This window comes from Monodelphis domestica, chromosome 3 (genome assembly GCF_027887165.1).
Source record: "Monodelphis domestica isolate mMonDom1 chromosome 3, mMonDom1.pri, whole genome shotgun sequence".
Lineage (NCBI taxonomy): Eukaryota > Metazoa > Chordata > Mammalia > Didelphimorphia > Didelphidae > Monodelphis > Monodelphis domestica.
In genome coordinates this window covers 55,238,567-55,252,949 of record NC_077229.1, presented here as the reverse complement: position 1 = coordinate 55,252,949, position 14,383 = coordinate 55,238,567, and the positions used below count along the sequence as shown (strand labels likewise).

At 39.9% G+C, this 14,383-nt stretch overlaps 1 protein-coding gene across 4 annotated transcripts in view; it reads left to right on the top strand.

Moving 5' to 3' along the window:
* Positions 1–14,383, top strand: part of RIMBP2 (RIMS binding protein 2) — a 576,724-nt gene that overhangs the window by 445,913 nt on the left and 116,428 nt on the right. For all 4 annotated transcript variants that reach the window (XM_056821917.1, XM_056821914.1, XM_056821916.1 and 1 more), the window contains one exon: positions 6,453–6,503. In XM_056821917.1, the coding sequence (XP_056677895.1) occupies positions 6,453–6,503 (51 nt within the window). The remainder of the gene's footprint in view (positions 1–6,452; positions 6,504–14,383) is intronic.

Genomic DNA, 14,383 nt, shown 5'->3' with positions numbered 1-14,383 from the left:
CTGCAGTAAAGGAGAAGGTTAGAGAGGGAAGAGTTTAGAAAGAAAGTTAGTGAGATGCATTTTAATATATCAACCTAATCTTTATATCTCCCTTTAAGAATTAAAAAAGCATTTTATGGGTTACCTCATTCAATCTTACAGCACGGTGGTAAAGTTATTTTTATTATTTCCATTTTACAGATGAGAAAACTGAGGCTCAACCAATAAAGTAACTTACCCAACAGATATTCTCTAAGGCAATATTTTAACTTGGGTCTTCCCAACTCCACATCCAACATTCAATGTAGCAGGGCATTCTGTCTCTCCTGGCATGCTCATTTACATGACCAATGAATGGAGACGCCTACAAGAAAGATTTCCAGTTGATTAAGAGTTTATTCAGAAAGTTACAAAATATGAAGACAGAAACATTCTTCAGGAAAAGGCTGATAGCTATCAATGGGCTGTGTGAGTTTCCTCTTCCTGACAGCAGAATCCTAGCTCCTCCACGCCTTGTATCTCCCACTTTTTTTTTCCATCACAAACGACAGTTGCAATGATCAAGCTTTTACTGTAAAATGCCTTTTTGTGCATTTCCAATTCATTAGAGGACAAGATTGATCTGGCCATTATTTCTAATCTCTCACACTTGTAAAATTATTTTCCTCATTTAAAAAAATGCTCCTACTGAATGATATAAAACCCAACGTAAAGATCTATAATGACTGTTTCTGGGAGATTTCAACCTCTTCCCTTGTGTCTCCTGATTTTAATTATTTTCTGTGCCTTTGGGAAATATGGAGGACCCTTTGGTAAGGCAGGATGTGCCCAGAAAATTCTCTTCTCCAAGACATGCTGCAAACACAGAAGGATCAGGGGGTTTCTACTGACCTTCCTGGCTATGCTGGATATCAATTCCAAGAACCTAATGCACATTTATTTGTGGCTAATATTATGATTAATATGATGGGCCCCTGTCAGATTTCCTTTTCATCATGACAGGATTTGGCTTACTTGAATGTAATGTATTCCTCTCCAAGCCATTTAGGAAGACTATGTGGCATGATGGCAGAATTTAAGCTCTTTGAGGGGAGGGACAGTTTCGTCTTTGGTTTTGTCTTCATATAATAGTAAATTTTTATTGATTCATTGTTATGAAGCTCCCTAGATCTGGAGTCTGAAAGCATTCCATATGGTGAAATATTGTTTAGAACCTCTGTACCCCAGAGCAAGTCTCTTTACCTAAGTCTCAGTTTTTCCCATCTGTTAAGTGGGGTTCTGATCAAATGATTTTTAAAAATTATTTTAAAGTATTTCCCCATGGTTAAATGATTCATATGTTTCCCTTCCCCCTCCTGGAGCCAACAAGCAATTCCACTGGGTTATATACATATTATCACTCAATACCTATTTCTATATTATTCATTCTTTGTAATAGAATCATGCTTTAAAAACCAAAACCCCACATCCTATATCTATATAAACAAGCAATAAATCATATGTTTTTCTTCTGCATCCATATGATTTCTAAGAGATGCTGGGATGCTGAGGGACAACTGAGGCTTTGGGAATGGATTAGAACTGTCTAGACCAGGCAGAAATAGGCATACCGCTGTGTTCTTTTCAGTAGTAAAATTGATGACATCTGCCAAAATCTCCGTACTTGGAGTAGGGCACTTGGACCTCTCAAGGAATGATTCCTTTTCTATGTTAAAGAAATCATATGGAATCAATAAAGAAATCAATGGAAAAATAATGATATCTCATATTTATATATGCTGCTATGTGCCAGGCACTGTTCTAAGTACTTATTACAAATATTGTCTTATCTGATCCTCACAACAATCCTGGAAGGCAGAATAAAAATTACCATTTTATAGATGAAGAAGCTGAGGAAAACAAAGGTTAAGTGACTTGTCCAGGGTGACACAGCTAGTAAGTGTCTGAAGTCCATTTGAATTCAGGTCTTCCTGCCTCTAAGTCTGGTGCTCTATGCTCTAGGTTGCTGCCTCTGCTACTTATTATTGGTGTGACCCTGGGCAGGGGACTGTCTTTCTTTCTGATCCCATTTATTTTGCCAGTACTTAGCACCATGCCTTGGCATATGGCGGATGCTTAATCAATGCTTATTGACTTGACTTTCCCTCTATGGGCCTCAGTTTCTTCCTCTGTAAAATTAAGTGTTTTATCTAGATAATCTGGAAGGTCTCTTCTAGCTCTAGGTCTATGAATCAATAAAAAAGGACAGTATATTTTCTCCTGGCTTATCACCACCTCTAGGAAGTCAGTTTGCCTGATATCTTGCTACATGCTTCCATTTTTGTTCAGTTGTTCCATGCTTTCCATGACCCATTTAGGGTTTTCTTGACAAAGATAGTAGAGTAGTTTGCCATTTCCTTCTCCATCTCATTTGGCAGATGAGGAAACTGAGGCAGCAGGGTGACATGTCACACAGGGTCATCCAGATAGTAAGTGTCTGATGGAGAGTTCAATTCAGGAAGATGAGTCCTGTCAAGCACAGGAATGGTGCTCTATCCACTGTGTTCATATGCTTCAGTAGCCAGAACCTTTTTAGAGTCTATTACCCCTGCAAATAAGCTTTACCAGAGCTATTTAGAATCTTTAACCTTCCCCAAACCACCCAGCTAATAAGAGACAGATTCAAACCTAGATCTTTTGACTTCAAAGCCGACATTCTTTTTACTATACTGCAGAATCTAATCCCCCCATTTTATAGATGGGGAAACTAAGATACAGAGAAGGGTCTCACCTAATGATATAGGTTCATAACAACATATAGTTGGAGCCCAATTGGACCTCAGAGATCATCTGGTCCAACATCCTCATTTTATAGATGTGTAATCCAAGACCCTGAGATGTTAAGGGATTTGCTCAAAATTACATGGGAGAAGGGACATCTCAGTGGATTGAGAACAAGGTCTAGAGACAGGAAGTTTTAGGTTCAAATCTGACCTCAGATACTTCCTACTTTGTGTCACCCTGGACAGCCCCCATTGCCTAGCCCTTCCCATTCTCCTGCCTTGGAACCAATACACAGTATTGATTCTAAGAGGAAGGTAAGGGTTTTTTTAAAAAAATACATGGGAGTAAGTGGCAAAGCTGAGATTCAAACCCAGGTCCTCTGAATATATCTAAAATGGCTACCCTGGGACCATAGTGCTTCCTTTTCAGACTTTTGCTTCCATTATAGCTTCTAGTTTTAACTTTTACATTCTAATAATCTCCTTTGAGCCCCTCTCCCTCCCCTGCCCCAAAATTTCCCTGTTGGGAAGAAGTAGCTGCTAAAATGAGTTCCCAATTTTTCAGCTCAACTTAGAAACAGTGTTGTTATTGCCAACTTGGCCGAGTTTTAACTGCCTGTTACTGTTGGGGGTTGTTGTTGCTTTTTAAAAAAAATTCCTTAAATCTTGCCAGTTGACAATTATCTTTGACTCTACTGAATCATTGGAGCTGTTATTTATATCCTCTCTATATGTTCTCCAATTTTTTTCTCTCTACCATTTTGAGAAATTGACATCTTTGGGAACAACTATTAAGTTGATTTAAAGTGAGAAGTAATTAATTTCCTCTGTTCTCTTAGGAGCCCTGGCTGCCAATAGCCTCACTGCAAATAGGCATAGAATGAAGTAAGTGAGAACAACTAGGGGGACTGTTGGGTTCCTCAACTGCCCAGGGTGATATGCCAGAGAAAGAGGATTTTTTTACTTTATGGAGAGAAGCATGAAATTCAAGGCCAGGGAGCTGTCCTCGGTACTGATTATCACTTCTGGATCATTGTGTAGTTTGGAAGGGACCTATAGTAAAAAGGATGCTGAGAACCTGGAGGGTAAAAGCTGGCTGAAAAAAATTCCCCTCATAGGGAAATCAGTACTGGGTTTGAGGTTAAAGGAGCTGAGTTTGAGTCCTCACTCTATTTCTAGCCAAGTGACCTTGAACAAGTCACTTCTCTTTGGATTTCATTTTTCTCAACTGTCAAATTTGACAGATTTGATAAATTTGGCAAATCCTTTCAATTCTAGGTTTTTGATCCTATAATAACTATTTGACGTCCCTGGATTTCTCCATCTCTAAATCGAGGGTGATAGGACTAAATCAGCTCCTGACATCCCTCCTGGCTCCAAATCTATGATCCTATTATCCTACCAATCATTTAATTTTATTGGGCCTCAGTTTCTCCATCTGTAAAAAAATAGGAGTTGAACTAGCTTCAGAGGTCCCTTCTAGCTCTATATCTTATGATCTTTATGGTTTTCCTTGGGGTGGGGGTAAAGAGGTAAAGGAGGAAGTTGATGGAAAAGTTATTAATACTATTACTATAAATAGTGAAGTAGAATACCTATTCATACCCATTATGGACAGCCCTAACCCCTTTCAGTCAATAAATAAGCATTTATTAACAATGAATAATAATACATTTATAATTAATAATTATTAATTTGATATTAGCTAATAATTCTAGTGGGCAACTAGATAGTGCAGTGGATAGAATGCTGCAACTAAAGACAGGAAGATTCATCTTCATGTATTCAAATCCAACCCCAGGGACTTATTAGCTGTGTGACACTGGGCAAGTCACTTAACCCTAATTGCCTCAGTTTTCTCATCTGTCCAATGAACTGGAGAAAGAAATGACAAACCACCCCAGAATTTTTGCCAAGAAAACCCTTAATGGAGTCACAAAGAGTTGAATACAAATGAAATAATTGAGCAGCAAATAATCATAATCATAATAATAGTGCTTAATTAAGCACTGACTGCACTGGGAACTCTAAAGTACTGTAGATAGATAGAAAGTAAAAAATAAAGTTTTGCCCCCTCAAGGAATGCACACTCTAATTTGGGAAGTAATTGGCAAAAGAAAAAAGAAAAAAGACACCTATACAAGATGTAGGAAACACAGGTGGAAGATAATCTCAGAGAGAAGGGGCAGCTAAGCAGTACCAGAGCATAAAATCCTGGGCCTTAAGCCAGGAAAACCATCTTCCTGAGTTCAAATCTGGCTATAGTCATTTTTCTGTGTGAACTTGGGAAATCACTTAACTCTATTGACCTCAGTTTTCTCATCTGTAAAATATAAAATGGCACCTCCCTCCTAAGATAAGAATCAATGAAGTAAATAATTCCAAAGTGCTTATTTAGCACAATGTATAAGCATTATATAAATGTCAGCACTTTATTATTATTATTATTATTATTAAATGCACTAATGAGAATGGGGGTATATGTCTGGTTCCCCAAGTGGGGAGCTAATGAGCTCTTAGTTACATGGTCCCAAACCCAATGCACAATGTCCACCTCAGAACTCTAGATTGGGGCTCTGCTTCCTTGCAGAGATCTAAAAGGATTGTCATTTGTTGGGGAGAAAAGTTGATTTGTAATTTTTGTAAGAAGTCACTAAGGATTTAGGATCTATGCAATAGAGTAGAAAGAATGATGGACCTCTGGGTCATAGGACTAGATTTAAAATCTCAAATTTGCCATTTGCTTCCTGTGTGGTTCTTGGCCATTTTTATGCCATGGACATGGACTTTTGGCAGTCTGGTGAAAAAGATGGACCTCTTCTCAGAATATAAATGATATACAACACAATAAAAAACAAATATTTAAAGGAAACCAATTATACTGAAATAATTATCAGAATATTTTTAAAGAGTAGCTAGGTGGCTCAGTGGATTGAGCGCCAGGCCCAGAGATGAGAGGTTCTAGGTTCAAATCTGGCCTCAGACACTTCCAAGCTGTGTGACCCTAGTCAAGTCACTTAACTCAATTAACTCCACTTAAGCCTAGCCCTTACTGCTCTTCTGCATTAGAACCAATAGACATTATTAATTCTAAGACAGATGATAAGGGTATAAAAACTATATATTTTTAAAACCAGGTTAATTGGTTCCAGGTTCAATGAATTCAATAAACCTTTTGTTAAAGTACTTAGTAAGTACCAGGTACTAGAGATACAAATAAGAAAAAGAAAACCCCTGCCCTCAAGGAATTTGCAATCTAATGAATGTAAACCATATACAAAAGGAAGGTGGAAAACATGTTGGGAAGACAGGAAATAGGGAGTGCTGAGTGTGGGAATATCTTGTTCCATGTATTTGAAACCAACCAAAAATTGCAGATGGAAAATGGAGTGAGCTGGAAGTCTAGGTTCTACTCTCCCTAAAGGAAGGCTTTGGGAGGAGTTTTGCATGCTGCCCTCTGACCTTCCAGTTAAAGGGAAGAAAAAGCTGAGGAAGGTCTTGTGAAAGGTTTTAGAGAGCAGCATGATGACATTAGAAGTGATCAGCAGAGCTGCAGATGGAGAATGGAAGTTAAGACTTTCTAATGTAAAGAATTATCCTTTAAAATGAAGTAGATGGCCTCAGAGGTCTCTTCCAACTCTTCATCTTGAATCTCAAGATACTGGATAATTAACATGGTTTTCTCTTTCTTCTTCTTTCTTTGACAAAAAGGCTCAGGTTGAAGCCAAGAAAGAGCATGAAGGAGCAGTCCAGCTGCTAGAGGTGAGTTCCTGTGCCTCCTTTGGAGTCACTCAGTGGCACATAGATGGGGCTCTTCCAAGGTCTTTATTTTCAATACCCTATAAACCATATAACCCCTTTCCCAATGCTAGGAGTAGGGGACCAGTAAGACATTCACCAAGGGCTTTTGATTTCATCTAGGGAAAGAGGGTAAAAATTCATTGCCTCTCATTGGCTCTGGAGACGTCCTCGGTGGAGGGATCGGTTTTTTTTAGATGCCAACAAAATTCTGAGCAGAAATACATTGGTCCATTCTTGACAAGACCATCACAAAATTGAAACAAGAGAATGGCCATGAATTAAAAGATGAAGCCCAGCTAGAATTCACCATGTTTTCATGTTATTAAGTAGCAGCACCCATTCTAACTTACCATAATTATATTATTTGGGAAGGGGATACCATCAATATTCAGTGGGGATTATAAGAGCAACTAAGAGATTCTAGGAGATCATTTCTGAGTTCTTTTTCCATATAAAGGCTGCATGACATATAGTTAGTCTTCTGCCTTAAAACCAATATGCATTATTGATTCTAAGACAGATGATAAGGGTATAAAATATATATATTTTTAAATCAGGTTAATTGGTTCCAGGTTCAATGAATTTAATAAACCTTTTTTAAGTACTTAGTAAGCACCAGGTACTACAGATACAAATAAGAAAAAGAAAACCGCTGCCCTCAGGAATTTGCAATGTAATGAATGAATGAAGACCACATTCAAAAGAAAAACAATCTTTTCTTACCCATTAATATGTATCATTTTGCCTGGACCTGTGATTTTGTTGGTGGAGAATACTCCTAGGTGAGGAAAGTCCCTCTCTCAGGGCAGAATGACACTTACTCTATCTAAAACTTATAGACTTGGTCCTAAGTTCAAATTTGGCCTCAAATACTTCCTAGCTGTGTGATCCTGGACAAGTCATTTAACCACTATTGCCTACCCCTTACCATAGTTCTGCCTTGAAACCAATGCAAGTATTGATTCTAATATGGAAGGTAAGGGTTAAAAATAAAGTTGTTTGAGGGAATTGAGAGTTTACCTGACTTACCCAGGGTCATATTCAGCATGTGTGAGAGGCAAGACTTGAACTGTGGACTTCATGAGTCCACGAATGGTTCTCTAGCCATTATTCTATATTGGCACTCCACCTGCAACATAAGGGTTAGCAAAAAGGACCCAGGATGGGGAAGGTGGGACATGTCATGATAATCAGCCATTCATACTTGGAATAGGTGATCACTTGTGGGTGTGCTGTCCTTGGGGTTCTTTGGAAGATGTGGGCTGAACTAGATGGTCCCTTAAATCCTTTTCAATTCTGAAATTGGGTGATTCTGTATTTATTAAGCACTCACCCATGACTCCACCCAAAGTCAACTAAATTGACCCGATCCCTGCTCTTTGGGTACTTCTTCAACACGGATCCATGAATGTTATCAGGCCCACCATTTGGAGAACATTTTAATGAATTTTCTCTCCAAATGCTCCTCTTTCTTTGGGTTACTTTCTCCCCTTTGAAGAGGTTTCCAAGGCCCAAGATGGAGTGAGGCAGGACACCTTACAGCATCCACCCCCATCCCCACTGCTCCTTTATCCATAATGGATGAGCCATAATGAGCATGGGCTGCCTACCTGCTTAAGACAAAGGTCATACCCTTAATGGTCTGCCGTCATACATAAATTCATCAAAGGTCTAGACCCCAGAAGACAGCGATCTTTGCCATAAGCCCACATTCCCCTGTGGACTTATTCCATTAAGAAAGGCCAAGGGGTACCTGTCCTCCCTATCTCCCATCTCCAGGCCCTTTGTGCAGCTGCTGCTTCCCAGAGGGGCCCTTCCCTTCAGCCCCAGGGAACACTGAAGCCATTAATGAAAACGTATCTCTTAGGTTGCCTTTCCAAGTCTTCCCCCAGGAGCAGATTTCATCATTCCTCTCCTACATATTAAAATTGATTTTTAAGCACTTATTAGATAATGAATCCCTAGTAGGAAGCCCATGATGAATTACAAGGGGGATTGGGGGCGGGAGCAACACCTGGGGAAATAAAGAACGCTCCAAATGGCCATTTATCTCCCTGAAAAATCACTTGGGCTCCCCTTGCCCGAATGCTGCTCCCAACCCCCTGCCTTGGGTCAGGCAGCCTCCATCTGCAATAGCCTTGGAGATGGAAATTCACTGTTGCTTTTCCCAGCTGCACGGAGGCCTGTTTGATATTTTGTATTGGTTTAAATCGGCTTGCTGAGATCGAAGCTCAACGCCGGCGTTGATTTTCCATTCGTGTTGTCCAGTGTGGTTGGCCTGGCGCATGCTTTTCTATGTCAACACTGTCTTTATTTTGTTTTTAAGAACGGGAGCGAGAAGGGGTGGGGGAGAAGGATCCAGATGTGTTGAAAACGATTTGTTTTTTTCGTTTCCTTATCTCATCTCTCTGTTATTGTGTCTCGTTGGAATTTTGCTTTTTGCTCCAGACCACCTTGGACAGCATGCAGGTACTTTGGAGCATAATTTGTCTTCACGCCTGCTGTGTGCTTGCCCTGAGTGTCTCCTCTCGCTTGGAAGCCACCATAGGTCTATTATGCCCTGGGTCTGCTCAGAAGGCCTTTCTGCACAGGTCAATGTGCAGACCTAAATGCTAGGGTTGCATATAGGGCTGTCATTCTGCCTGGTTCCCAGTGGGAATGGGGTCCTAACTGCACGAATATAGGAGGCAGCTGTGGGACAGAGGAAATGATTACTGCATTTCAAAAGAGGAGATCTGGCTTCTGCCAAATCTTTGCTCTGCTACCAACTAGCTATGACCTGGGGCAAATTACTTCTGGCCTCAGTTTCCTCCTCTGTGAAATAGATTAAACGAGTATGCTGCTGGAAATAATAAGTCCTAGATGACCGATTATCATCAGTGTTATTCCCTGAGCAGACCCAGTGAACATAGTGTGACTTCGGTGTCTAGGCTGTCACTTTCAGGTTCTGGAAATGCCCTGTCCATTCAAATGACCTGCAAAGAGAGAAGTTGGGTACCTTCTCCCTGCTCTAGAGCTAAAGGGAGTTCTTTACATCCTCAGTAAGATGCTTGTTGTAATTCAGCTGCAAAGTGGGTCAAGGGAAAGGATCTGAGAACTGGATCTGACATTCATGTGGATTCACACCCTTTACCTGCACCGTTTTTGTCCCTGATGCCTCTTCAGCCCCTTTTAGTTAAGTGAACCTTCCAGACCACCTTATTTTTACAAGCATCTGCCTATCTCCTCAAACCACCGGACATAGGGAAAACTGGAATCACTCACCCCAGTTACTATATTTTCAGCCCATTAAGGGCTTCAATTTCAATCTGCAAGAGCATTCCAACACTGCCAACCACCTAGCATGATCCATTACTTCTCTCTTCCTAGGAGGGATACTGGAGTTTCCAAAAGTCGGACAATTAATAACTAGGGCAAGTTTTAAAATGGGAGAGAGCTCCTTAGAAAGACTCTGTTTTCTGGCAGTTGGTTATCTAGAACTACCTAGGAACTCCCACTTCTGTCCATTTCCATTCCCACAACAATTGTTCTTTGTGTAGGATGGTGACCCAAAGTCAGTGAAGGATGTGGGGGCAGCAAAGAATTAGAGCATGTTCTGTAGTGTTTGGGGTGAAAAATATTTGGGGTTCCACTCTGGTGATCTTTGTAGGCATAAGCCTTGATCATCCCTTGACAGAAAATCATGCTTGATGCTATCTATGTGTGATAAAACAAAAGATACTTAAAACTGTTAGATTCAATAAATACTTATCAACTGTCTCTGTGCAGAGAGACAGTATGGTATAGTAGCAATGAAATAGCCTTGGAGTCTGGAAGATCTGGGTTCAAATCTCATCTGGAAAAATATAAAAATTTTTAAATCCTCACCTTCCCTCTTGGTTCTAGGGCAGAAGACTGGTAAAGGCTAGGCAAAGGGGGTTAAATGACTTGCCCAGGGTCACATAGCTAGGAAGTGTCTGAGGTCAAATTTGAATCCAGGGCCTGACTCTCAATCCACAGAGTCACCCAGCTGCCCCCTGGAAAAATATAAAATTAAATAAGATTTGCAAAGCACTTTGTAAAGCTTAAAGTGGTATAAAAATGCTAATGTTTAGTAGTAGCAATAGTAGTAACACTAATGGTGTTGGTGATAGTACTAATGGTGGTGCTAGTAGTAGTAGTAGCAGCAGTGGTGGTAGTAGTAGTAATTCTAATAGTGGTGGTGGTGATGGTAGTGAAGATAGTAGTGTACTGGCCCTCTGATCTTGGGCAGTTCACTTAAGGCTAAGATTGTACATTGCAGAGAAGATTCAATAGATAGAATTTCCTCACCAGGAGAGGTCCAGTCTCAAGCCTATGTGCCAAGTCCTGGATATACAAAAATAAATCTTTAAAATTCCTTGTCGGAACTCCTGGACTTGGCACAGAGTGGTAGAGTGGTGGAAGGAAGGGTAGAGTGAAGATACATGCGCACAAATAAATATATGCCAAATTGTTTTAAAGAGAGAGCACTAAGAGCTGAAAAAATCAAGAGAGACTTCTTGAAGGAGGTGGCAGCTAAGCTGTGCTTCAAAAGGAACTAGAGATTCTACAGTGTGGAGTTGGGAAGGGAGAGCATTCTAGGTATAAGGAACAGTTTATGCAAAGACACTGGAGGTAGGAGATGAGATATTATACATGGTCTGAGAATAGCCAGGAGATTAACATGACTGGAAAGTAGAGTGTTTCAAAGGAAGTCATATGAATTAAGATTGGATAGCAAGCAATTGAAAATACAAGACTAGAACTTGTGGGAGAGACAGAACTAGTGATACAGATCTTGGAGTTGTCCATGGAAGGAAGAGTTTGTTGAAACAATGGGACTGATCATTTCTAAGGTAATAAGCTCAAGCAAATGTTCTTCACCTGGGGCCTATAGATCCTCAAAGGATTTGAAGATAGATTTCAGGAGATTCATAAACATGGATGGGGAAAACGCCAGCCTTGTTTTCACTTATCTCTAACGAAATTTAGCATTTCCTCCAGTTAGGAATGTAGACAACAAGCATGATGCATTGGCTTTCCCAGACTGCCAGGGTCCATGACCCAAAGAAAACATTAAGAAGACCTAGTTTATATCAATAAACAGGGCTCAAAAGTGCAATCTTGGGCTGATTTATAAATTAGTTTTAAAATTTAAAATGAAACTGGAAAAGTAGACAGGAACCCAACTGCAGATGGTTTAATGTGACAGGCTGAAGGTTATATTCACTTCTTGAGAGGTAATAGAAAGACACTGACTTTTTTCAATATGGGAGTAATATGGTTAGCTCTATGATTTCAGAATAATCCCCAGTAGCTATGTATAGGGTACATTGGAGAAGGGAAAGACTAGAACCAGGGAGACCAATTAATAGTTAATTTCAGTAATCCAGGTGCCAAGGACCTGAACTAGGATTTGTGAGAGGGAAGAAGGGGCTGGTTATGAAGAGATTGTGGAGGCAGAATTGAAAAGATTTGGCAACTGATTGAATATGAGGATGAAGGAGAGGGAAAATCTTAGGATCCATCAGTCAATTAATAACCATCAATTAAGCACCTCCTATGTGCCAAAGCTAGGAATAAAACGACAAAATATGAAGCAGTCAGGATCCCAAACAGAATCTCTTGTTCCAGGAATACAAGGTAAAAAACAAACCTATCCTTAAGGTGTTTAGGTTTTATCACCTGATCTTTCAATCAACAAGCATTCAATAAATATGTCCTATATTTCAGGCAGTGTGCAAAGTGGTAGGGATAGGAAGGAAGAAAGAAAGAAGAAAGGAAGGAAAAAAGGAAGGAAAGAAGGAAGGGAGAATGAGAATGGAATGAAGGGAAAGAAAGAATGTAAGGAAGGGAAAGAGGATAAGAAGGAAGGGGAAAAGGAAGAGAATAGAAGGAAGAAATAAAAGGAAGGTAGGGAGAGAATGGAAGGAAGAAAGCAAAGAAGGAAAGAAAAGAAAAAGAGAGAAAGAACAGAAGAAAGGAAGAGAGAAAGGAAGAAAGCAAAGAAATAGTCCCCACTCTCAAAGAGCTTAAATTTTATTAGGAGGATGACTGTCAAACCTGGAGAAGTAGAAGAATAATAGTATCCTTAACAGAAATAAAAACACAGGTTTGGGAGAAATATAATGAGCTCCCTTTTGGACAAGTTGTATCTGAAATGCCTTTGACATATGCAAACTGAAACGTCCAACAGGCAGTTGGTGATGTGGGAATGGATTTTGGTAGAGACAAATTGTCTAAATACATAGATTTGGGTGGATATCCACATAGAAATGATTCTCTGTTTTTTTAGTTCAAATGTCAGTAGTCAGAGTACTGGGAAAGAGAAGGCATTAGAGGAACTAAGGATTCATTCCAAATATGAAATGTCATTTGCAAACTTTAAAGTACTGTATAAATGTTAGCTATTATTATTAATTCAGTTCCCTCATGAAAGTTCTTTAGCATTTAAGGAATTGTTCTTGCCTAGCCCTGGAAAAGACACTGTTGGGAGGTGGAGATCTGGGTTGATGATTGAGAGGGACAGGAGGTGGTGCAGAGGAGTAAAGGCAGCCCTGAGATTGTTCAGAAGAGACTTTCAAGAATTTCTAGATTATCAATTTAATGCTGAAGGCTAGCCTCAGACATTTCCAACTCTGTGACCTTGGGCAAGTCACTTAACCCCAATTGCCTATTCCTTATGCTCTTCTGACTTGGAATTGATAATTAATATCAATTCTAAAACAGAAGATAAGGGTTTTTTTTTTCATTCTAAAGGCTAATGGTTTTCAGAAGTGGTCAACCTAGTTTTCCTTCTAGGATTTGGACTTCCTATGGAGGATGGACTTCAGCACTGTGCTATCAAGGAAATAACATGTGACTTGTACTCCAAAATCTTAATCAGCTGAAGAGGTCAGAGGTTAGTGAAGGTAAAGGCCAGCTAGGAAGTCCTCAAGACCTGAAGTGAGTCAGTTTAGCCAGAGCTCAGATTAAGGATCATCAGTTGGAAGTTGTAGTTTTTGCTCTGTTCCCAACAGAGAGATCAGGAGCAATAAAGGTAATAAAGTCATCCCACCTGCAACAATGCTTTTCTTGTAGCAGAGAAAGATGCTTCTTGGAGTTTTGGAGCTCAGTGTTAGGATGAAGAGTAGAACTGCTGTTCAGAGCTGACTTTGGCACTTAGGATGCTATTGATCAATAAGCAATTAATAAGTGCCAGACACTGTCCAAGGTGCTAGGGAGGCAAAGTCAAACATGGTCAACCCAAGCCAAAAGGAGTTTTCATTCCATCAGTCATGCACTCTTTATGTGTTGTTTTTTTTTTTCTGCTGCTATTTGGAAAAGGAGTTGTGATGGCACAACTCACCTCCATTTGATCTTTTCAGGAAATAAATCATCTCACTTTGGGTAACAGTGGTCTTAAGAGGAGAGCCATTTAATGTGCAGGGTTAACATGAAAGCTTCACAAAGCCTAGACCTAATCCAGGTGGACCCAGTATAGATAATACTGGACACAAAGTCAGAGGACCAGCTGTACTATTTACCTATATTGCCCTGACCTTTTTTTTTAACCCTTCCATTTTAGAATCAACAAGAGTGGTAAGGGTTAGTCAATTGAGGTTAAGTGACTTGTCCTGCATCACATAGCCAGATTTGAACCCAGGATCTCCCTTCTCCAGACCTGGCTCACTTTCCAAAAAGTCACCCAGTTTCCCTTGACTTGGCATTTAAAGACCTCAGTTTCTTCAACTGCAAAATAGAGTCTTAGACTCAAAGAGCTTGAACATCTGGGGAGTGTGATATAGTTGAAAAGGTGATGGATTGGGTATCTGAGGAACTGGGCTCAAATTTCAGCCCTG